Consider the following 26,319-nt stretch of genomic DNA (forward strand, 5'->3'; position numbering starts at 1 on the left):
TAAGCTACTCACGCAGAGAAGAACGGCTGCTGCTGCCATCAAATATGGTGCATTTCTCGGCTTTTAAAAAAAAACGCTATGCGTCGCCAGGTGTTTCATCAGATTCGAGGTGTTAGCTCCTTTGCACAGTATCACCTTAAAGCACTTGTTGCAGGCTGCTGAGTTTGCATCTTTTGCTGTGAAATACAGCCAGACTTTTGACCGCTTAGCCTTGGGCATTTTTAATCTGTTGCTCTGCTCTAAAAGAACGTACGTATCTGGACCCACCTACAATCCTTGGAAATGTAACATGTGACTAAAATCTAAAGTGTATCACAGCTCAGGAAAAAAAAGCACCGAAATAAAGCACCGAAATGTGCGCTGCTTTTCGGTCTGTTTACTACCGTTTATGTCAGAACCGGTGCCATCATGGCACCGGACACCGGTACCCATCCCTAGGTCAGACTGATATAAGAGAGAAGTGCAGAGTGCATTAATGAATAATATGAACACTTTAAATACAGCTGCATGAAGGGAAATACAAAGAGTGTTTGGGCTATTGTGGCTGACAGGTGAGTTCACCTGCGACAGAATGAAGAGTGTTAGGAAAATACATTTCTAAGTACTTGTAGAAGATCACCAAAAAAGGAATCGTATCTAGTTGTCACTAATTGTAACTGATGCATGTTATGTTATCTGCTTACGCATGAACCCTGACATATAAAACTGTGTATCAAAGTGCTTGCTCTTTGAGATCTACCGGACTGCGCTTTGGGTGGTGTCGTGTGGATCGCCCACATATATGTGCTTAATAAATAACTGTTGTTGACTGGACCTGCTCTGAGTATTGGTTGTTTGTTCTCAGCCCAACATCAAAGAATTCGGGACAAGAGTCATCATCCAGATATGTAGAGAACAGTAGGAAGGACTTTCTGAAGCGTTTTTACCGTGTACTTTCATTATTATTTAAAGAACATGAAATAAGTGTACCTTACTTTGTTTTGCAAGGCATTTCACAATATTGAATCACAACACATACAGATCCAACAGTCTAAGGGAGCTTGGAAAGAAAAGCGTCTGGACTTCTCTAAGTTACTTGAAGACGTTTCACCTCTCATCTGAGAAGCTTCTTCAGTTCTAAGGTCAAATGGTGGAGAGTCCCAGATATAAACCTAGTGGGAGTGACCCCCCCACAGAGGGACAAAAGGACCCCCTGATGATCCTCTAATCGCCTGAGCCAAGGTGTGAAACTGGGTGTGGGTCCCAATCAGCCAGAGTTTTGGGTGAGTTCATTGTGAAACCTGGCCCCACCTTATCATGCAAATTCCTGAGATCAGATGGCCCAGGATGTGAGTGGGCGTTAAGGCGTCTGGGAAGGATCTCAAAACTGGATTATAGATAGGAGACAGTTGGTGTTGTTGGTTTACGAAACCAACTATCTGCTATCTATAATACGGTTTTACTCTTCAGTGTACCCTTTCAAATAAAGCTGTCTTAAGCAAACACTTCAGCTTCTATAACTCTTTTCAGCAGATATTTCTGCTTCTTCATCTGTTTTTTAGCACATTCCATTACACGGCATTCAGACTGCATTTTCACAGGAAATGCAACTTTTCCTAGTTTGACCTTTGTCTAAGGTACACAAACACACACACTCACACTCACACACACACACCAGGACAGTGAAAAAGAGGATAGTTTACTACACATCATAAAACACAATCATTAATCTTTAATGATCCTGCTCTATCTTTCTGTTCTGACTTTAGAGTCTTTGTTTGTTTATTGAGCCAAAATTTGGGAATCACACTACTGTTTTAGTGGGGAGAAAAGGGTAAGTGAGTGGTAGTGAGAGAGTAAACCATTACACATAAAAACTTCATCCACGCACACAGTGGCAGGTTCTGTCTCAGAGCCCTGCAACCACTCAAAATACAGACAGTTCAGGCAAAAGAACATATTGAGTCATCATTTTAGCAGCTACACCAGGTTATAAATTATAAATCCATGTGATAAAACTCTGTCTTCATTAACCCCTCCGTTCACAGATAAAATTGCAAGCCGATAATTGTAAGAGGCACAGACATGTACCTTTTACCACGTTAATCTCCACAGTAAGAAGCTTAAATTACTGCACTGATTCAAAGTAAAGGCTGGTCTTACAAACCTATCCCTTTAGCTGAGTTATCGGCTAAAGCGATGGTTTGAAGGAACAGCCTCTACTTTATTTTTCAACTGTGTTTCTTTAAAACAGAATTCAAAGCAGAAGGCAGGTAAACTAACTACTGTGATAAATCTGTCTCTATACAGCCCTTTGTGCTTTAACTGGAGATTCTGATGCATCACTGATCTGCTGTATTACACAGAACTTCCTGCTACAACGCCTCAGGTATGCCTTGCTCTGACATACCTGCCTGGCATACATCCCTGCAGGATTCCCGTCAGTGGGAAAGTCTCGGTCACGTGAAAGGTGGAAACTTCTGAGGTCAAAGTATTCAATTAAACTCACAATCCTAATCTTAACAACCAACAACATAAAATCTATCTTAACTGATACATTCATGGTTTATATAACGGACTTCTCATGGGCCAAGATCAGCACATTCCTCTTTCTTATATGTAACGAAAGTGAAAGAACTTTACTAAAATTGTTGTGATTACATCAGTATCTGAAATGAGGAACCTGCTAAGCGCAGAGTTGAAAGCTGGGGCGGTGCTTTGTGTTAGGTCTGACAGACACAGGTCCTCCTATGCAGCAGACAGGCTCACAGAGAGAGAAACTTCTCTACAAGACTGAAACTGTTTAGAGCAAGGAGTCTCCCACTGACTGTACAAATACAGATGTATTTATTAGTTGTTAATTATCTCACGAGTCAGTGTGATTTTGACGAAATAGATTTGCAGTTTCATTTTGCTCTGCCCTGCCTACTAAGAAACCTGACACACACTAACTTGCGTACTAAAAGTGATTAAATGTTTAGCTGGGGGGTGGAGGGGGAGGTGCTTTGCCGAGTGCTGGCACAAACAGAGAGCAAACAGAAAGAGCGAAAGAGAGGTGGGGATTGGAACTTGAAGGCTATCGCTGCTTATACCATTTTATTTCTAAAAGAAATTCTTTCAAGACCTCAACAACAAAATCGAGCAGGTGAGACTCAAAGTGGCGCCAGTGGTAGTGAGCTAAACTGGGAAATTCAGAAACAGTGTCACAGAGGTATATATGAGGGTTAAAACATTTATCATCAGCATGATAATTATTTACATTTTCTACAACACGTTTTATCAGGAAGTAGTCGCGTTATTGTACCTAGGGTATAATCAGTCTAGTCCTAAAATATATTCACAAAACTGATGTAATATTTGTTGCAATTCTTACCAACTTCTTTGCCAGCTACTCTTAAAAACAAAACATTTTATACACAATGGTAATTAAAAAAAAACAATAAATAAAACATTTAAAAGTCACTTAACATTTTCAAATATTACTCTTAAACACCAGTCATAATATATTTATAGTATTTATTCTCTAAGACCAACTTCAAGTCTGCTATGGTTCTGGGACTCCGCAAATCATATGTGCACCATTAGCTTCTTAAGTGGTTTAGAGTAATGAACCAGGCTGGGAGTTTTTAAAAGCCTCAGGAATCTTTTGCAGGTGTTTAGAGTTAATTCGTTGATTCAGAAGGACCTGTAGACCACTTATTGTTCTCAAGGCCATGTTGATTCATGTTGTAATTCTTTTCTGCATTTCTCCTTGTAGATTGGAGAACAAACAAACAAACAAAGATGGAGCTGTTGTGGGTTGTGATGTTGTTAGTCTGCACAGTCTTTGGTGCCGCCGATTACAAAAGGATAACTGGGAAGACTGTGATTGGGATTGATCTGGGGACCACATACTCATGGTAAGTCACTTCAGGCTCTTTAAATAATGGAATGATGTCTCTGTGGAAAAATAATATGGGATTCAGACTGAATTCAAACTGTTTCCTTGCAGTGTTGGAGTGTTCAAGAATGGGCGTGTGGAGATTATTGCCAATGACCAGGGAAGCCGAATCACCCCCTCCTACGTGGCCTTCACCAGTGAAGGTGAGCGTCTGATTGGTGATGCTGCCAAGAATCAGCTGACCTCTAACCCTGAGAACACTATTTTTGATGCAAAGAGGCTGATTGGTCGCACATGGGGTGACTGGTCTGTGCAGGAGGACATCAAGTACCTGCCCTTCAAGGTGAGCTTTCAAGCTGAAAATAAAACTTGTTGTTTCTTTGGGTCATGTTTGAGCTAAATTCTTGTTAAATTAATATTGATGTATATTCCTGTGAAGGTTACTGAGAAGAAGAGGAAGCCCCATATCCAGGTTGACATTGGTGGTGGGCAGGTTAAGACCTTTGCTCCTGAGGAGGTTTGTGCTATGGTGCTGACTAAGATGAAGGAGACTGCTGAGGCTTACCTTGGCGAGAAGGTACAAAAATGTCAGAGATTCTAAATAAGTGAAGATGCAAATCTTAATTAACCCCTTTATGGGCTAATTAAGAGCGATAAGAGCGGGCACGCTCCATTTAGCTTAACTATTTTTAAATCCCGGTAGCACTGCAATTAGATAAGCCAGCGCATTTTCACATAAGATAAGAGAGAGATAAGATAAATCTTTATTAATCCCTCGGGTGGGTTCGTAATATGAAACTGGAGGAGTTGTACTTACTGTCAGGGCTCTGTGTGCGGGCAGGCAGAGAGGAGGATCCAAACGCAGGACTCAGACACAAACGTGAAACTCAAAATCCTCAGCTTAATTGCTGGTACAAAAACAAACACTAAAGTGAACACGGAATATGGAGAACAAAAACACACAGGCATGATCTGAGGGTACGACGCGACACTGACACAGAGAAACACAGGGCTTAAATACACAGATGGCAGTAATCAAGGGATAAGAAACAGGAGGGGAACACACCTGGGAGAAATCACAGCTGACGAGACAGGGGAAACGTAAATTGAGCACACTCACCTACGATACAGACCTTCACCATAAAACAGGAAACTCAGACACATGGAACCAGACAAGACATTGAACTAAACAGACAGATTCACAAACAGACGGGGTGACACCATAGACAGACAGAGATACAGACGCAGACTCAGAGGCAGACCGAATGTAACACGTAGAACTCAAACAATAATAATAATCATGATAATAAATTGGAAAATGATAATAATAAACTTAAAGCGCTGGGTCGCCGACCCAGGACCATGACAGTACCCCCCCTCAAGGGCTGGCTCCAGACAGCCCAACAGAAACACAAAAACAGCCCAAACCCCCCCCCCCAAAAAAAACAGAAAACGACCCAACCAGGGCGGGCGGTGGAGGACCAGGACGGAGGGACATAGTCCAAAAAGGCCCAGACGGACAAGTTCAGGGGGCCGACAGCGCAGGAGGCCAAAACAGTGCAGTTCTGGAGGCCGACCATGCGGACGGCAACGGTGGCGGGAATGCAAGCCTGGAGGCCGGCTACGCGGAAGGCAGTGGCGGCAACAGAAGTCCTGAGTGCGGCCACGGTGGTGATGATGCCCAACAAGCGGCCTGGCAGATGACCGACGATGTGGAGGTGGTAGTAGGGGACCCGAAGGCTGCGTGGCCCCTGCAGCACCAGGCGAAGCGGAGGTTGGACCAGACGAGGCAGAGGCTGAAGCCGAAGCTGGGCCAGGCGACGCTGAAGCGAATGCGAAGACTGAACCAGGCGAAGCTGATGCAGAGGCGGGGCCAAACGAAGCCGGTGATGCGGGACCTGGACCAGACGAGGATGAAGACGCGGGAGCTGGACCAGACGAGGATGAAGACGCGGGAGCTGGACCAGACGAGGATGAAGACGCGGAGGCTGGACCAGACGAGGATGAAGACACGGAGGCTGGACCATACGAGGATGAAGCGGATGCGGAGGCTGGACCAGGCGAGGCTGAAGCGGACGCGGAGGCTGGACCAGGCGAAGCGAATGAAGCCGGACCAGGCGACGGCGTGGGTGAAGCTGAAGCCGGTCCAGGCGAAACTGATGGAGCTGATAAGGTGGCTGCTGCGGGCGAGGATGATGAGACTGCAGCGGGCGAGGATGATTAGACTGCAGCGGGCGAGGATGATGAGACTGCAGCTAGCGAGGATGATGAGTCTTGGGGCTGGACGGGCTCCTCGGGCCCTCCAGCTGACGAGGCAGGAAGCCGGCTAGGTTCTCCTGAACCTCCAGCTGACGAGTCTTGGGGCTGGACAGGCTCCTCGGGCCCTCCAGCTGACGAGACAGGAAGCTGGGCGGGCTCCTCGGGCCCTCCAGCTGACGAGACAGGAAGCTGGCTAGGTTCTCCTGAACCTCCAGCTGACGAGTCTTGAGGCTGGACGGGCTCCTTGGGCCCTCCAGCTGACGAGACAGGTAGCTGGGCAGGCTCCTCGGGCCCCCCAGCTGACGAGGAAGGTCGCTGGGCAGGCTCCTCGGGCCCTCCAGCTGGCAAAGCAGGAGGCTGGGCGGGCTCCTCGGGCCCTCAAGCGAGAACAGTCTCAGGAACAGTGGGCATAGGGGCCCCTGGAACACACAGGACAAAACCAGCGGGGGCGGGGACCTCTGGCAGGGACAGAACGGAACCAGCAGGCACACGGGCCTCTGGCAGGAACAGATCAGAACCCGCAGGCAACACGGGCCTCTGGCAGGAACAGATCAGAACCAGCAGGCACACGGGCCTCTGGCAGGGACAGATCAGAACCAGTAGGCACACGGGCCTCTGGCACGGACAGAACGGAACCAGTAGGCACACGGGCCTCTGGCAGGGACAGAACGGAACCAGCAGGCACACGGGCCTCTGGCAGGGACAGATCAGAACCAGTAGGCACACGGGCCTCTGGCAGGGACGAAACAAGTTGCGCTGGCTTCTTTATGTCCAGGGGTCCAGAGTTAATTGAATGCTGATATTTAACCTCTAGGGAGGCCCCGGAGAGAGTAGAAGTCCCAAATTGAGCTAGGTCTTGAGGAGCAATGAAAGTCTGTGTGGGGCTATTCTCCCCCTGAAAGTGAGTGGGTGGAGATGGTGGCCGAGAAGCAGGCTGTGTTAATGGCTGAGCTGCTGGCAATACCAGAGAGCGCACTAAGGTCGACTGAGATGCAGGAGACGGAACTGACTGGAGAACAGGAGGAGACGGAACCGATGATAAAGCTAATGATTCCTCTACCAACTGAGCTACCGACTGGGCCATGGACTGTAACAGAGTTTGTAATATGTCTGGCTGTGGTAGCGACTGAGCTATGGATAGCGGGGGTGAAGACTGAGCTATGGGTGACTGAACTTGAGGTGAAAGTGGTGGTGATGGAGTTGGTGACTGGGCTACAGGCGGCTTCTGAGCAGGAAACACAGGACACTGAGCTACAGGTGGCTGCTGAGCAGAAAGTACTGGAAACTTAGCTGAAGGTGGCTGCTGAGCAGGTGACACTGGAAACTGTGCTACAGGTGGCTGCTGAGCAAAAAACTGAGCTGACACGGGCTTAAGAGTCTCTGGGGTGACACACACATTGTTTGCTCTCACAGAAGTGTTGAGTTGAGGACGAACAGCAGTCACTATATGCTTGACAAGTTCAGGAGCATGATAATCACCCGGAACCTTTTGAGGCATAGAGTCATAGATCTCCTTGGTTTCATCGACAGGTTTAGAAAGGTGAGGTATGGGACAGTCTAAATAGTGCAATGAACCGGGAGAATTGTCCTTCAAATAATCACTCCTTTCATTTACAGTTCTTATTTCAGCAGGGGGCGAAAGAGTGGCCCCACCACTCACCCTAGCCAGCTGTTCAGAAAAAGTCCTAGGCTCCCACTGGAGCTGTGAATGCTGGCAGCGGGTCCGCCGCTTTCCCGTCAAAGAGGGATCGGGACTGGCTGAGGGTGACGTGGCAAAACTCTGCAGCGGCTGCTCCTCCTGCGGTATGGAATCGCTGGGTGAGTCGGGTGGCACAATAATGATTCCTAACATCTTGTAGACCACCTGTGCAGGCGTAAGCTGGTTGCTTGCAGGCTCGTAGTAATCCTCCCGGGACCGGCTGGAGCGTTTTCTGCGAGACCGGGGCGTCCGCGGGGAGGAAGCAGACGAGTGGGCTGAAGGGTAGGCTGCCAGCGAGGAACGGCAGCACGGAGGCCCTCCAAGCACTAACCGGGTCCCGTCAAAACGGGAGCTGCGCTTCCACAGTGAGTCCGCTGGATCCATTACTGGTCACGTCGTTCTGTCAGGGCTCTGTGTGCGGGCAGGCAGAGAGGAGGATCCAAACGCAGGACTCAGACACAAACGTGAAACTCAAAATCCTCAGCTTAATTGCTGGTACAAAAACAAACACTAAAGTGAACTGAGCACACTCACCTACGATACAGACCTTCACCATAAAACAGGAAACTCAGACACATGGAACCAGACAAGACATTGAACTAAACAGACAGCTTCACAAACAGACGGGGTGACACCATAGACAGACAGAGATACAGACGCAGACTCAGAGGCAGACCGAATGTAACACGTAGAACTCAAACAATAATAATAATCATGATAATAAATTGGAAAATGATAATAATAAACTTTAAGCGCTGGGTCGCCGAACCAGGACCATGACACTTACATCTTATGCATTCAACTTGTCCTCGGTCTCCTTCCAAATATGGCTTTGCAAAGATTGCAACCACTTGCAGCAATAAAACCTTATATTTCAGAAACACGTTTTGCTGATCAGATCAGCTGTTCATAGCACTTCCCATTTTGGAATACACGTCAGTGCCAATTATCGCATGTCCTCCATCCCCTGCCCAAAATCAGAAGTGATGTCATATTTTGTGGGTAATGTAGTTTTTCCTTTTAAGACTGTTATAGGCCTATACTGGTGATTTTAAAAGTTATGTTTGACTTTATGCTTTTTTGTTTAGTTTCTGGGATGCTTAGACCTCAAATTGCACTGTTGGAAATAGTTTTTTTTGATGAACATGCTGTTTGTTTTGCAAATTTGAAATGTAATATTTAATTCATATTTTCCCCACAGTATTTAAAAGTTGGTGTATCTCAAAAATAAAACTATGAAGACCCTCAAAATAAATTTCCTGTGGTTGGAAACTACTTTGTGCAACTTTATTGTATAATAAATAATTTATAATAATTTATATTTCTTTGTAGTTCATTGCAATTTTTTGCAATTCTTTATAGTTACTATGGACTTAATGCATTTGTGTCTATTCTGCCCTCCCTGTACGTTGATGCCCAGTTTGGCAGATAGATAAACAGTTCTTCAAAAGGAGAGGCAAAGGCTTCCAGTTCTCATTGCAGGGTTTATTTGTCTCCCTAATGAAGGCACTGTAAAACTACAAACATAAGAAAAGCATATTAAAACATACATCTGGAACATAATATATTTCTCACATTACAAAGTACAGACTGAAGACTTAGCAACTTGAACTATAGCTGGCATAACCAAGAAAAATAAATGAAAACATGTTAACGCCAAATCCCGCTAGCTTGATGCTAACACATAATGGAATTTCCTATTGACATGCTAACACAATTAGCATCGGCAGTGCAGCTAACATGTCGGCTTCAAATATGAGAGTCAACAACCCATTTTACATCACATGCTTAACATGAACACAGAATATAATCGTACTTACAAGCATATATTTCTCATGCTCCAGTACAGCCAACTTCATAGCTAATATTTTGTGTGCTGGTATCAACTTGGCCAGACTCCATGAACTTTTTCTATATTTACTAGCGAAACTTGAGTACACAAACCCGCTTCCTCCCCCTAGTGGGGTGGTGGAGCTACTGCACCCCAGCAGTGGCAGCACAGTGTCATTAAATTTGCTATATAATGATTGTATTGATGTATAGCAACTTGAAATTCTCCCAAAAATGGCATTACAGCATATAAAAATATGAAGATAAGCTGTGGCGGACTTGGTTCTGTGGTAGGTCTTAAAGGGTTAAAGAGTTAAATGGTCTATCATGAAATCTGACTTTATCGTTTTTCCTTAGGTCACACATGCTGTGGTCACTGTCCCAACCTACTTCAATGATGCCCAGCGCCTGGCCACTAAGGATGCTGGTACCATTGCTGGTCTGAATGTTGTGCGAATCATCAATGAGGCGTAAGCATCCAGTCAAAAATGAATTTGATCATCTGCAATTTGAAACTGCAAAACAATGCCCCTGCCCTCCTATTGAAAAATAAATTCTTACTGTATTCTTTAGAACTGCTGCTGGTATTGCTTATGGCCTGGACAAGAAGGATGGAGTGAAGAACATTCTTGTCTTCGATCTGGGTGGTGGCAGCTTTGATGTTTCTATTCTGACCATTGACAATGGTGCATTCCAAGTGATAGCCACCAATGGTGACACTCATCTGGGAGGTGAGGACTTTGACCAGCGTATCATGGAGCACTTCATCGAGCTGTACAAGAAGAAGACTGGCAAAGATGTGCGCAAAGACAACCGTGCTGTGCAGAAGCTGCGTCGTGAGGTCGAGAAGGCCAAGAGGGCGCTATCTGCCCGGCACCAAACCCACATTGAGATCGAGTACTTCTTTAAAGGACAAGACTTCTCTGAGACCCTGACTCGTGCCAAGTTTGAGGAGCTGAACATGGTAAGATATTAATTTGGTTAATTAATTCAAACCCTTTTGGAAAAGCGGTTGAACGAGCTTTTTAACTTGTGTGTTCTTTAAAACCCAGGACCTGTTCCGGTCCACCCTGAAGCCTGTACAGAAAGTGCTGGAAGATGCTGAATTGAAGAAGTCTGACATTCATGAGATTGTCCTGGTTGGAGGCTCCACTCGTATCCCCAAAATCCAGCAGCTGGTGAAGGAGTTTTTCAATGGCAAAGAGCCATGTAGAGGCATTAACCCTGATGAGGCTGTGGCATACGGAACTGCTGTGCAGGCTGGTGTGCTTTCTGGAGAGGAGGACACTGGTGAATAATGACTCTTACAAATATTTTATTAAATAGGGTTGAGCTTTCAAATGTGATCAAATGTTTAGTAAACCTTTTCCCTCACTTGCAGGTAATGTGCTTCTTATGGATGTGTGCCCCATGACCCTTGGTGTTGAGACTGTTGGAGGAGTAATGACCAAGCTGATCCCCAGGAACACAGTGGTGCCCATCAAAGAAGCCCAGATGTTTACTACACCCTCTGATTACCAGACAACTGTCGCCATCAAAGTCTATGAAGGTAAGAGCTTGGATGTTGTTTTTTTAAAGTTGCCAAATAGTGTTTTTATAAAAAAGGATTCAATGACAAGAAATGTGTGACACTGGAATTTAACGTTCCACAAGTCTAATTGTGACTGTTTTTCTTTTTCTTAGGTGAGTATCCTTTGACCAAAGACAACCATTTCCTGGCTACCTTTGACCTGACTGGCATCCCTCCTGCTCCTCGTGGTATACCGCAGATTGAAGTCACCTTTGAGATTAATATCAATGGCATTTTATGTGTCACTGCTGAGGACAAGGCCACAGGAAACAAGAACGAGATCATAACTGACCAGAACTGGCTGACACCTGAGGACATCAAACACATGGTGAACGACGCCGAGCACTTTGCTGAAGAAGACAAGAAGCTGAAGGAGAGGATCAATGCTCACAATGAGCTGGAAGGCTACGCATATTCCCTGAAGAACCAGATTGAATCCATTGAGAAGGCAGTGGAGGAGAAGATTGAATGGTTGGAGTCCCACCAAGATGCTGACCTGGATGACTTCCAGACCAAGAAGAAGGAGCTTGAGGAAGTGGTTCAGTCCATTATCAGTCAGCTCTGTGGTAGTGCAGGTGGTCCACCAGCAGACGGCAGTAAGCAAAACGAGAAGGATGAGTTGTAGGCAGGTTTGAAGTCTTAACACTCCTTGGCCCTCTGGCATGTTGGCGTACATATTGGACTGATGGGACTGAAATTGGGACAGAAGTGGTTGGGAAGGGGCTAACAATAACAAGTGACCATACTGAATGTAGCTGATGATAAAATGTTTGTGTGGGTTGCCATGACAACACCAGAAGCGTGTCTGAGATTGTTGTATTGTTTTCTATTTGTTTTCCTGTATTTGGGACTCATGTTTGTGTACACTTACAGTAGAAAGAGATAATCTATGAGTCCAGTGATACATTTTTATAAAAAATGTTTCTGTTAAAAATTATTCTGAAGTAGTTCCTTCCTGTGAGTCGCGGGAACTGGAAGTTGTGAGACAAGAGAGACAAGACAACGATAACACGGAACATGGAATCTACAACTTCTCTACTGCTGGTTTTACAAGGCGTACACAGTAAAAACATGCTGGCTAATTTGTTAAGCACTTGTGCACTTTGTGAAAAGTAATAACTGGTTGAGATGGATGTCGTATGTGCTCTTAATATTATTTTACTTGTTTCTAGTTTTCACGGTGCTTCATGATTGTGAGAGTAAGTGAGAGGAATAAAAAAGAATTGTGGACATCAGTACGAAGCGTGGATTCTTTGGACCAGAGTTGATACACTGAATTTCCTCTAAGACTTTAAAATAAGTTTCAGTGTGTGGCTGTAACTCAGGTGATAGACCAGGTTGGTAGGTATCTTGCCCAAGATACTCATAGTCATTGGTAGGTATCTTGCCCAAGATACCCATGTTGCTAATGATTCATCTATGTGTGAACGATAGATAATGATAAGATCAAGGGCGTAGATTTGGCATGGACAGAAAGGACATGTCCCCACCAATATCCAGCGATTATTGAATTGTCCCCACCTATAATTTGACCTCTTCGAGTAAAGAAAAACAAACCCGATAGAAAGAAAAAAAAAAAGATCTGTCAACGTCTCATTCACCCAGCGGTGCAAAAAGAGTTAAATTACGTTCTCTACTGGAGTCCTACCTCATGTGACAAATATGGCCAATGTGATTGGCTGTGCCTTTCATGGCCATACATGCCAACACTCCCGATTATTCTGGGAGAATCCTGAATTTCAATGCCCCTCCTGAAAATCTCCCAGAGCCGTCGTTCTCCCCAATTTCTCCTGATTTTCCACCCGGACAACAAAATTGAAAAACCATATCCCAGGTTGGCAAGTATGTGCTAGGCTTTGGCCCACATCAGTCTAAAATTGTATGTAACCATGAATAACGTGATGCTATGTCCACCAGGAGAGACTGGACAGTATAGATGTAAAACAAATATGCCAGCAGTTTATCTCAGTTAATGAGAGGAGAAGGCATGTGTTTGGCTCCTTCACATAGTGGACATTGAGTTGTTGTGTGGGGCACCAGTAGTCCATGTCTGTTGCTGTAACAGTAGTTCATGTTTAGAATAAAAAAATCCCAGCTCACTGATTTGATAGGGGCAATAGTGTGCCTATTGCGATCGTGGCTTAAGAGTTGGGCGTTTGTCTTTAATCAGAAGGTTGCCGGTTCGAGCCACGGCTTGGACAGTCTCGGTCGTTGTGTCCGTGGGCAAGATACGTTACACGTTGCCTACTGGTGGTGGTCAGAGGGCCAGAGGGATGACTGGATGTGTAAAGCACTTTGGGGTCCTTAGGGACTAGTAAAGCGCTATACAAATACAGGCCATTTAAAATGTTGCATGATTTTGCTGAGAGACCTTTTACTTTGTGGTAATCTTAGACAAAAACCACCAGGTAATGCAGTGTTCCCTTAGTACTAATGTACAGTATGAGAGACGTTGGTGTACAATAACTGAAGTAATGTTGTTAAGTCCTTAAGGTCATATTCTTTTATTGTCATGACTGTATTTGAAGCTATTTTTATTTTTGTATGATACCTGAGTTATATGGAATATGGCTGAAGTAAACTAAAGTCTAAAATCAGTCATTTGTTTAATAGTAATTAATAGTGTCTGTGAAGGTTCTCAGTCATCCGGGTCATTGTAGACTAAGGTGCTTGGAAAGAAAAGCGTCTGGACTTCTTTGAGTTGCTTGAAGATGTTTCACCTCTCATCCGAGAAGCTTCTTCAGTTCTAAGGTCAAATGGTGGAGAGTCCCAGATTTGAACCTAGTGGGAGTTTCCCTCCAAACGGGGACAAAGGACCCCCTGATGATCCTCTACCTAATCACATGAGCCAAGGTGTGAAAGCGGGTTTGGGACCTAATCAGTCAGAGTTTCGGGTGAGCTCATTGTGAAACCTGGCCCCACCCTATCATGTGATTTCCTGAGGTGAAATGGCCCAGGATGTGAGTGGGTGTTAAGGCGTCTGGTAAGGGATCTCAAAACTGGATTATAGATGGCAGACAGTTGGTGTCGTAAACCACCGCCTATTGACTATATATATATCTATATATAGATATATATAGATATATATAAAGCGTTATATAAATGCAATCCATTATTATTAATGTTTGTACTAACTTGGTTTTAAAGCCTTTACTGTAAAATAAACGCCGTTCAATAGTCAACCTTAATCTTACAGAGAATGTGATGATTTTATGGATAATTAAAGTCAGTCATATATCCACAAACACAACAAGCTGAAAGTCAGTGATGCTGCTCGGTTTGCAGTCCTGAACATCACGGCACAAGCAGGATTCACTGCACTGTTAATGTTAGCTGTGTTATATTGCTGCCTCTGTTCGGTGGTGTCGAGCCAAACGGACTTTAACGTGTGTTTGAACGAGCTGACGGTTCACTCGTTAAGCTGAAAGATGCTTTAATCACAGCAGTCACACATGTGTCCACTGCACCATCTGGGAACTCTTCTTGTTTAGCACTCGTAATAACACAAACACTAAATCCCGCTTCTCTGGTGCTGTTGTGTAGCAGTGAAAATGTATTTATAAGTTACACATGTTTTTGAATCCTGCAGCTTATTACACATTTGATTTCCATGTGTGACAACTGCAAGTATCCAGAGTGAGGACAGACTGAGGGACCCACTGCTGCACATCATCTGTGAGGCTTTGCACCCCTGATGATCCACCAGGACAAACTCAGCAGTGTGTGAGGAAGAGGAGGAGGAAGAGCCAGCAGCAACTGACAGATGGAGAGAATAGACAGACTGTTCCCTGTTTGTGAAAGACTGCTAGGAAAGTTTAACATAACTAATTGTCTGTCCTGAATCAGTCTTATTAGGTAATGTTCAAATAATTTTATGTTAAGTGACGCTGAAAAACTAGTTCATGCATTTATTACTTCCAGGCTGGACGACTGTAATTCATTATTATCAGGATCTCCTAAAAACTCCCTGAAAAGCCTTCAGCTGATCCAAAATGCTGTCAGGGACTAGAAAGAGAGAGCAGATTTCTCCTGCATTTCCACAAACGTAAGTATGCAGAATCTGGTAATGAGTCTTTCACATCACTATGGAGGAGTTTTGGTTATGTATATTTTGCAGAATTGATTGAATTCAGCCACATTGGAGGTTTTTCAAGTTCATCCCAAATACACTTGATGTGATTCAGTCTGATTTAGACTTTGACTTGGAAACTCCAAAACCTTGATTTTATTTATTTGAGTCATTCAGAGTTGGACTTGCTGGTCTCTCTGCGTAACCTGAGTGCTCTTGAGTTTCTGGACATAAAATGGTGTTTGAACATCCTCCTTCAGGATTTCTGAGAGCAGAATTCATGTTTTCCTGAAGCAGCAGAGCAGCCCAGACCATCACATCACATCTCACTGCTGCTGTGATGTTCTGTTTATGAAATGCTGTTAGTTTGATGTCTGATGTAGCGGGAGTCAAACCTTCCATAGAGTTCAGCTTTTGTCTCTTCAATCCAAAGAAAGTTTTCCACAAGGATCATCCAGATGTTTGTGGCAGATGTGAGATGAGTGTTTGTGTTGTTTTTGCTGAGCAGTGGTGTTCTCCTTTTCTCCACTTAAAGATAAATACTAATTTCAATATTGGCTTTTTAGCAGAATTTCTGGGTCAACCTCATTTCACTATAATTTCCCAGTCAACCAGATCACAGACTTCAATTGTGGACAGATGGGATGTAATAGAACAGTCTAACTGATAATATCTAAAAGTTCACAGTCAATTATAAATCCATCACTTTTCAATGTCTTTGATGCCACCTGGTGAACTCTAAGTTTTTATTCAATTCAATTTTATTTATACAGCACCAAATCACAGCAACAGTCGCCTTAAGGCCCTTTATATCGTACAGTAGATCGTACAATAATAGATACATTTCGGATTTCGACGGAACAGATCAATAGCAATAGCATTAATGAATACTATTGAAGACATTTCATCAGCAACACATTATAATAAATATACTATAGGGATATTCATTGATTTAAAAAAAGCTTTTGACACACTGCAACACTCCATCTTAATTTCCAAGTTAAGTACTTATGGTGTGAGAGGAATAGTGTTGAACTGGTTAAGCAGCTATTTAGATAATAGGTTTCAGTATGTGCAGTGTTTAGGCTTCATCTGAAAGAATGAAAATAGAATGTGGGGTCCCTCAAGGTTATGTTTTAGGACCAAAACTTTTTAATTTATATATAAACAACACTTGTGTTGTTTCAAAAATGTTACATTTCGTTTTGTTTGCAGGCGATACAAGTCTTTATTGTTCTGGAGAAAACTTGAAAGAATTGGTAAAATTATGGTTATTGAAATGAATGAGTTAACTTAAATTAAAAAAATAATTGAATTAAAAAATGGTTTTAAGTAAATGAGTTATCGCTGAATTTGGAAAAAAACAAAGTTTATGATATTCAGAAACCGTCTAAAGGAGGAAGAGATAGTATCATCTATAGAGGGAGAATTAATTGAAAGAGTGACACAATTCCATTTTCTGGGTGTAATAGTGGATGACAAGTTAACATCGAAATCTCATATTGAACATGTTGGAAAAAAAATGGCTAAAAGTATTTATATCCTGGGTAATGTTAGATATAAATTAGATTACAAGGCAATGCAAATATTATATTTTTCATTATTTCTACCTTACCTGAGGGAATACATATGTGACTAATATGAAACCATTATACTTATTACAGCTCCTTTTCATGCTTGGAAACAGTGTAACTTCAATTAAAAGGAAGGTTGTGTGTAGGAAGTGAATTGCTGATGTACCATGTGTGAAAAAAAAAATATATATATTTATATATATAAAATTCCCCACTCGCCCCTGTGGGCGGTCAATCCTTCAAGCTCGGGTCCTCTACCAGAGGCCTGGGAGCTTGAGAGTCCTGCGCAGTATCTTAGGACTGCGCTTTTCTGGACAGAGATCTCCGATGTTGTTCCCGGGATCTGCTGGAGCCACTCGCCTAGCTTGGGAGTCACCGCACCTAGTGCTCCGATTACCACGGGGACCACCGTTACCTTCACCCTCCACATCTTCTCGAGCTCTTCTCTGAGCCCTTGGTATTTCTCCAGCTTCTTATGTTCCTTCTTCCTGATGTTGCTGTCATTCAGAACTGCTACATAGATCACTACAGCTGTCTTCTCATGTTTGTCTACCACCACTATGGTTAGCCAACACCATTTTCACACCAAGCTGCTTGCCTATTGTAGATTCACTCTTCCCAGTCTGGTGCAGGTCTACAATACTTTTCCTGGTGTCCTTCGAAAGCTCTTTGGTCTTGGCCATGGCGGAGTTTGGAGTCTGACTGTTTGAGGCTGTGGACAGGTGTCTTTTATACAGATGATGAGTTCAAACAGGTGCCATTCATACAGGTAACGAGTGGGGGACAGAAAAGCTTCTTACAGAAGACGTTACAGGTCTGTGAGAGCCAGAGATTTTCCTTGTTTGAGGTGACCAAATACTTATTTTCCACCCTAATTTACGAATAAATTCTTTACAAATCCTACCATGTGGATTCATGGATTTTTTTTCACATTCTGTCTCTCACAGTTGAAGTGTACCTCTGGTGCAAATTACTGACCTCTGTCATCATTTTAGGTGGGGGAACTTGCACAATCGGTGGCTGACTAAATACTTTTTTGCCCCACTGTAAGTTTACTGCATGGTATGTATATGCATGGTAGAATACTGCATGTAATCATTTGTGTTTAGAAGTATGTAGTTGGTGGCATATTGAAAGAATGTCTCATCCTAGGGGGTCTGTAACACTCCAAGGTGTTCTAGCGTTCACCCCCACATCCTGGGAGCATGGGAAGAGGTCGTACCTTGTTTTATTGTTTTACGGTAGGATTATTATTATTTTTTTATTTAGCCTTTATTTAACCAGGAATGTCCCGTTGAGATCAAAAACCTCTTTTTCAAGGGAGTCCTGGCCAAGAGGCAGCACATTTCCAAACAAATACATACAAACAAACAAAGTTAAAAAATTACACAAAACAATTACACATTATTGAGGCAGCCTGTAGGCCTTTGAGTTTAGTTTTAAAAACATTTAAAGACAGCAGTTCAGTCAGTTTCCAGTCTTTCTGTAGCAGGTTCCACGAAAAAGGCGCAGAGTGGACAAAGGCTTTCTTACCCAGCTCTGTGCGGACAAGGGGAACAGACAACAGCAGCTGATCATTTGAACGCAAGGAGTAAGAACCACTATTTGTCCTTGTGACCAAAGTACAAATATAAGGAGGCAGCAATTCAAGCATAGCTTTGTAAATAAAAGTGTACATATGCCCCTGTCTTCTAATGGCCAAAGAAAGCCATTTTACTCTTAAGTACAAGTCACAGTGATGGGTCAGATATCTACAGTTAGTAATAAACCTCAAGGAAGCATGATACATCGTGTCCAACATTAGAAGACATGAAGAAGAAGCGTTCATATACAGAATGTCACCATAATCTAACACAGATATAAAGGTTGCAGTGACAAGACGTTTTTTTACTGCAAAAGAAAAACATTGTTTATTACGGAAGAAAAAACGAAGTTTAAGTTTCAGTTTCTTTACAAGTCTCTCTATATGTGGTTTATAGGTGAAGGAGTCATCAATCCAGACACCAAGGTATTTATATTCATGAACTCTCTATGACATTTCCTTCAAGGGTGGACACCACTGGAATAGTCTCTGGGACCTTCTTTGACTTAGAAAACAACATTAACTTAGTCTTGTCAGCATTGAGAACTAATTTTAGCTTAATAAGTGAATGCTGGAAAGCAACAAAGGCTTTCTGTAGGGTTTCAATGGCCTGAGCAAGAGATGATCCATAACAGTAAATAACTGTGTCATCAGCATAAAAATGCAAATTTGTGTCTGAGACATTTTGACCCAAGTCATTGATATATAAAAGGAACAGAAGGGGACCCAAAACTGAGCCCTGTGCCACCCCCTTGTGGACAGCAACAAATTTAGAACAAAGACCTTCAAGTTTAATGCACTGGGTTCTATTATTCAGATAATTTGAGAACCACACTATTGCATGTTCTGACAATCCAAGGCTGAGCAGTCTGTTTTTTAGGACAGCATGATCAACAGTGTCAAAAGCTTTTGAGAGGTCAATAAAGAGTGACGCACAGTACAATTTCTTATCAAGTGCCACAATAATATCATTTATCACTTTCATAGTGGCAGTATTAGTACTGTGTTTTTTCCTGAAGCCTGACTGAAATTTGGAGACAATATCATTAGAGTACAAAAACTCTTTCAGCTGGTCACAAACTAGAGATTCCAGGATTTTGGATAAAACACACAAATTTGATATTGGCCTATAATTAGTCAACACTGATGGATCACCTCCTTTCAATAAAGGCAAAACGAAAGCTGATTTCCAAACCGATGGAATTTCTTTGGTTTTAATTGAAAAATTAAATAGAATTGAGAGTGGTTCTGCAATAAAATCCGCTGCCAGCTTCAAAAAATAAGGTTCCATCAAGTCTGGACCAGGAGGTTTTCTGTGATCCAAAGCCTTTAAAGCTTTATGCACTTCATAAACACTAAAAGGTACAAAGTTAAAACGGTCTCCAGAAAACATAGAGAATTCTGGGCAAGAATTTGTTAAAAAAGTTTCTGCAGAATCAAACAAGGAACCCACTGATAAAAAGTGCTCATTAAAGCAAGTCAAAATTTCAGTTTTATCATTAATTGAGACTGAATCTTTTACAACAAATTTAGGAAAGGTTTGAGTCATTTTATTAGCAGAAAAAGACTTGATTACTTTCCAAAATTTCTGTGGATCATTGAGGTTCTCAGTGGTGACAGACAAAAAATATTCAGATTTGGCCTCTTTAATAAGAAAGTGCATTTATTTCTAAGCTGTTTGAAAACAGACCAATCAGTGGAAGTATCTGTTTGTCTTGCCTTGTCCCATGCTCTATTACGCTCGTGTATGCTATCTGCGAGTGTCTGCGAAAACCAAGGATTTTCTCGACCTTTAATTCTAACTTTCCGTAGAGGGGCATGTTTATTAACAATTCCCATAAAACTTTCCTTAAAATATGTCCAAGCTAGCTCTACATCTGGTAATAGTCCGATTTTTTCCCAATTAATTAATGACAGATCATGATGAAAAGCCTGTTCATTAAATTGTTTAAGATTCCTTTTGCACACTATGCGTGGCTTACATTTTGGAATTTTAGCATGTCTGCAAACAGCAACAACACAGTGATCACTTAGGTCATTACAGAAGACACCAAGCGAAGAGAATTTATGAGGTACATTTGTTAAAACCAAATCAATTAATGTGGACTTTTCAGGGCATTTAAGATTTGGCCTGGTAGGAAGATAGACTAGCTGGGTAAGATTAATTGAATCGCAAAATTCTTTAAATTCACCAGAAGTTGCATTTAACCAGTCCCAGTTCAAATCTCCAGCCATTAGTAGTTCTGTGTAATTTAATTTAGCCAAAAGGTGCTTTAATGAAGATAATGCCTCTTTTGAAGCAGATGGGGGCCTGTAACACCCAGCAATGGTTATCGAAAGAGTATTAGCAATATCTACATTCAAGGCCAAAAACTCCATTTGTTTGCATATCGATTGGGACAGAACAATCGAAGCATTAAATCTTGATTTGACATAAATAGCTACACCGCCACCTTTTTTTGGCCTATCAGTGCGATATACATTGTACCCATATATATTAATGTCTTCATTAGTAATAGATTTAGTTAACCAAGTTTCAGAAATTATAACAACATCTGCATCTGTAGATTTAACCCAAATTTTGACCATGTCCATCTTCGGTAGTAGGCTGCGCACATTAAGATGAATATATTTGACACCAGACATTGTTTTAAAATCAGAAGGAGTCTGGGAATATTGCAGTTCAGGGCCAGGATTTGGTTGCACATTTCCTGACAAAAGTAAAAGCAAGACAATCAACAACCTCTGTTTCACCTTTGATTTGGGTTCAATGCTTTGATATGTTGAACCCAAGCTGAAACCTCCATTAAATGGGCAAATAAAATAAGTATGCAAAGCCAGAATAGACTGAAGTTTAAGTAAGTCTCTGGGCAAAATATGCATAAAACTAATGTCATGATCCAACTGAGTTGGTAACTGCTCTGATTTTCAAATTCAATTCAAATTCAAATTTTATTTGTCACGTACACAGTCATACACAGTACGATATGTAGTGAAATGCTTGGACAACTGCTCGTGACCTAAAGAAAACAAAAAAGGAAAAGGCTATGAATAAGATAGGAAATAAATATGAAAAATTAAAAAGGGTAAATTTAACTAAGAAGGAATAAAATATAAATTAAGGTTAAAAATGAAATAACTGTACAACACAAATTAGAATGAAGGGTAAATTTAACTGGGAGAATAAGATAAAATATATAAATTAAAGTTGAAAATGTAATAACTGTACAACAAAATACACAATATAGAACTATATAAGAATGTATGAAGAAATATAAATAAATATATACACAATAACAGCAGCATATACACAATAACAGCAGCATATACACAATAACAGCAGCATATACACAATAACAGCAGCGTGATTTAAGTAATGAAGTGAAAACAATGTCCAGAAAGTCCAGTGTGTGTGTAAGAACTGTATGTGTGTGTCAGTACTGTGTGGTGGAGTGATTGTGATTGAGAGACCGTATCGCCTGCGGGAAGAAGCTCCTCCTCAGTCTCTCTGTGTTGGTCTTCAGGGAGCGGAATCGCTTTCCTGACCTCAGCAGAGAGAACAGTCTGTTGTTGGGATGGCTGAGGTCCTTCACGATCTTCCTGGCCTTGGTCCAGCACCGCCTGCTGTAGATTGAGTGCAGGTCAGGGAGCTCGGAGCGGATGGTGTGCTCAGCTGACCGCACAACCCTCTGTAGAGCTCGTCTGTCCTGCATGGTGCTGTTCCCGAACCAGGTTAAGATGTTTCCCGTCAGGATGCTCTCTATGGTGCACGAGTAAAAGTTCCTGAGCACCTTGGAGGGCAGTTGGAAGTCTCTCAAGCGTCTGAGGTGGTAGAGACGCTGCCGGGCCTTTTTCACCACGGTGTTGATGTGACAGGACCATGACAGGTCCTGCGTGATGTGAACTCCGAGGTATTTGAAGCTGTCCACTCTCTCCACTGGGCACTCGTTGATGACGGGGGTCTGGTAGTTCCTCTCCTGCTTAGTGCTGAAGTCCACTATCAGCTCCTTTGTCTTACTGACGTTTAGAAGGAGGTTGTTCCTCTGGCACCAGTTCTCCAGATTCCTAATCTCCTTCAGGTAGGCCGTCTCGTTGTTATCAGAGATCAGGCCCACCACGATGGTGTCGTCAGCAAACTTGATGATGGTGGTGGAGCTGGTAGTGGCCACACAGTCATATGTGTACAAAGAGTACAGCAGGGGGCTCAGAACACACCCCTGGGGGGCTCCAGTGCTGAGAGTGGTGGAGGCTGAGACATGTCCGCCCATCCTTACTGCCTGTGGTCTGCCAGTTAGGAAGTTGGAGATCCACTGACACATAGATGAGCTGAGTCCCAGATGCTCCAGCTTGGTGGTGGGTGTGGAGGGAATTATGGTGTTAAATGCAGAGCTGTAGTCTATGAAGAGCATTTTAACATAATTCCCCCTTCTAGTGTCCAAGTGAGTGAGTGATGTGTGGAGGAGATGAGAGATGGCATCGTCTGTGGAACGATTTGGACGGTAAGCGAACTGTAGTGGGTCCAGTGTGTCTGGTAGTGAAGAAATGATGAAGTCTCTGACCAGGCGTTCAAAGCACTTCATCACTACTGAGGTGAGGGCTACAGGGCGATAGTCATTGAGAGAAGCAGGGTGGGGTTTCTTCGGGACAGGGACAATGATGGACTCTTTGAAGCATGTGGGGATCACCGACTGAGATAAAGAGATGTTGAATATCTCAGTGAACACAGGAGCTAGCTGGTATGGGCAGTCTCTGAGGATACGACCTGGGATGCCGTCTGGTCCTGCTGCTTTCCTGGTGTTCACTCTCTTGAAGGCTCTCCTTACTTCATGCTCGGAGATGACGAGCACGTTTCCGGTGCTGGCAGTATCTTCCTGTCTGCAGCCGTTAGCGCCGCTAACACTAGCATTGTTGGAGTCCTTAGCTGCAGCCTCGAAGCGAGCATAGAAAGTGTTCAGCTCGTCTGCCAGAGTCACGGCCGCGTTCGTCATACCGGTTGTTGGTGCTTTATAGTCCGTTATTGTCCTTAGTCCCCGCCACAGGCTTCTAGAGTCACTCTGTTGGAGTTGTGACTCTAGTTTCCTCCCGTAGCGCTGCTTCGCCTCTTTCACCGCCCTCCGCACGTTATATGACGCGGCTTTGTACGGGTCCATGTCCCCCGTCGTTAGGGTTGCCAACCATCCCTTAAAAAACGGAATCGTCCCGTATTTCGAAACAAAAGTACACGTCCCGTATTGAGCTAATAAGGGACGCACTTTGTCCCGTAATACAGTGAGAATCAAAAGTAGTCTATAACTTTTAATGGAATTAACGCTTTGTTTGAAAACATAATTCCCAGCCCCTCTCCTGCTTTGTGACCAATGAGCTGACAGCACACTTATGACAATTCGAGTATGACAATTCAGATTACCGCTCATCTCATTGGTCGAGGAAAGGTCGCTTGCGGAGAAAATACCGGAAGACAACAGATGACCACAACAAGAAGCATGGCCAACAGGGGAACAAACGCCGACACTGCGGTGCAAGTCTCGGATGACAGTACACCTAAAGCTGGGCAGACACTGTGCGATTTTTTCAGTCACGTTATTCAGCTCCTGCTCAAACTGCACGATTGACTCGCAGGGGTTAGAAGTTGGTAGGTCACGATGCAGGGTCTCACACTATACCGCCCGATGCTCTGATGCGACCTGAGTGCTCACACTGTGCCTCCATAACATGAAGGTTATAACAGAAAATCTGTCGCTCGCTCTCTCTGTCTTTCACTCACACAGACACACCACCACCATCAACTTTGCTAAATTGCTAATGAAAAACATGATCAGGCAGCTGTGATTGAGCAGCAGAGTAAATCCAACTATTTTCACGGTTGTTGTGGTCGTGATAATTTTGTGATGCCACATCAAAAAGGCTCGGATGAGCTTTCCAAAGTTCTACAAGTTGTGCCTCCATCGCTTGTGTCCAGATCACACGCTGCACAGCTGTGCTGCTCCGTCTTTTTCACCGACGTTTACGTGTTTGCACGTGAGCAGTGTGAGCGGCTGTGGTGACACCCTCACGAGCGATTGATGATCGGGAGCTGGTCGTGAGGTGTTAATCACTTCTCGTTACCCCACGTATACTACACGACACACGATGAAGGCCAAAATCGGTCCGATCACTCAAAAATCGGCTCAAAATGGGCCTAAAACCGCACAGTGTGAGCCCAGCATTAGAGCAGCAATGTTTGTTCCCCTCAGAGAAAGGGAAGAATGGGAAAAGGAAAACACCTGGCTGGAAAACGTTAATATGGGCATGTGCAGTGAATATCAGCGCTATGTGGCCAGAAGTGTGATAATATAATTTATTTTGTGTAATAAACAACTGCAAGGATAGATGATTACAACAAATAGATGACTAATACATAAAAGTAATACATAGATGAATAATGATGATGAGTTAAGATGCGTAATCATGGGAACAAGCGGGTTTACAAACAGGAGCAGCCGATTAGCATTAGAAAAGCTGAAATAATACCTCAGCTGAAGCCAATTGTACTAAATGCACTAAATGTGCACAGTTACAAGGATATTTTTGTTCTATTGTTTTCTATTATTTTAAGTTAAGCAGGACAGAGTTCTTTTAAAGAAAGATTTACTTATATTCTCAAAAGTTAAGCATGACAGGCTTCTGTTTAAGAAATAGACCTGTTTTACTGTGTTAATGTTGTCATTTTGAGCTAAAAATAAATGGCTAAATGATCATTTGTTTCACATGTGTTCATATCACAAAGAATATGCATCTACTTAAATCAACTTCAAGTCAAATGGTTAAAAAAATAATTTCACACACAAAAAAAGAGCTAGAAAATTCACCACACTGGGAAGGGTGAAGACAACTGGGTCGCCCGGCCCTGGCCACGAGGTGTCCCTTATTTATTTTTCAGGGAGTTGGCAACCCTACCCGTCGTGAGTCCCGTGTTGTAGGCAGCGGTGCGGGATCTCAGAGCGTCGCGGATGGTTTTATCCACCCACGGCTTCTGGTTGGGAAACGTTGTGATAGTCTTTGTCTCCACGGTATTTTTGCAACATTATAGAGCATGTGTCTTTTTCAGAATTCTCTTGCAGATAAAGATCATTTTCAGAGGTTCCCCTGCTATGTGTCCATAAGCAATTGCTTATCCGAGGGTCCAAAAAGGCCAAGAGGCATATAAGAATAGTAAATACTGCCATCATCCACAATTTTAGTACTTAACAGAAGTGAACAGTACAGACCTTTGGGTGAAGCAAACCAGTTAGCTCCAGGAAAATGGCACAGGGCCAGACCTTAGCTAGTTAACTCCAGAAGGATAGCGCTGGGCCAGGCCTAAGCCGGTTAACTCCTGGAGGACAGTGCAGGGCCAGATCTTAGCCAGTTTGCTCCTGTGGGAAGATGCTGGACCGGGCCTAAGCCAATTAGCTCGCTGAAGGACGGTGGAGGGCCAGGCCTAAGCCAGTTAACTCATGGGAGATGGTACAAGGCCGGACCTAAGCCAGTTAGCTCCACAAAGATAATGCGAGGCCGGTCCTAAGCCTGTTAGCTCCACAAGGATGGCACAGGGCCAGGCCTAAGCCTAAGCCAATTGACTCCTGGAGAACGGTGCAGGGCCAGACCCTAGCCAGTTAGCTCCTGGAAGACGGAATAGAGCCGGGTCTAGGCCAAATAACTCCAGGAGGACGATACAGGGCCAGGCTAGGCCTGTTAGCTCCAGGAAGATGCATCCATCAACTTCCAAAGCATCTACCAACCACACATTTTTCCAAACAATCCATGCAATATTAACTGTCAGGTTAAGAAATACGTTAAAAAAATAGTTAAGAGATACGTTAAGAAATGCATTAAAAAATACGAAAAAATCTTTTAAA

At 43.3% G+C, this 26,319-nt stretch overlaps 1 protein-coding gene across 2 annotated transcripts; it reads left to right on the forward strand.

The window, feature by feature from the left end:
* Positions 1–381: 381 nt before the first annotated feature.
* LOC309702018 (endoplasmic reticulum chaperone BiP-like) lies at positions 382–12,419 on the forward strand. 2 transcript variants are annotated; one of them, XM_082526401.1, is made up of 9 exons: positions 382–438; positions 3,584–3,878; positions 3,971–4,202; positions 4,299–4,436; positions 10,005–10,117; positions 10,221–10,611; positions 10,700–10,937; positions 11,029–11,196; positions 11,331–12,419. In XM_082526401.1, exons 2-9 carry the CDS (start codon positions 3,763–3,765, stop codon positions 11,840–11,842), a joined length of 1,908 nt encoding a protein of 635 aa, XP_082382527.1. In that variant the 5' UTR covers positions 382–438; positions 3,584–3,762; the 3' UTR covers positions 11,843–12,419. The 2 variants fall into 2 exon arrangements, with proteins under 2 accessions (XP_082382527.1, XP_082382526.1); XM_082526400.1 differs by lacking the exon at positions 382–438 and adding an exon at positions 2,951–3,124 and having other exon boundaries at positions 3,737–3,878.
* Positions 12,420–26,319: the final 13,900 nt, after the last annotated feature.

The sequence above is a fragment of the Aulonocara stuartgranti genome (genome assembly GCF_965226115.1).
Source record: "Aulonocara stuartgranti genome assembly, chromosome: 3".
NCBI classification, from domain to species: domain Eukaryota; kingdom Metazoa; phylum Chordata; class Actinopteri; order Cichliformes; family Cichlidae; genus Aulonocara; species Aulonocara stuartgranti.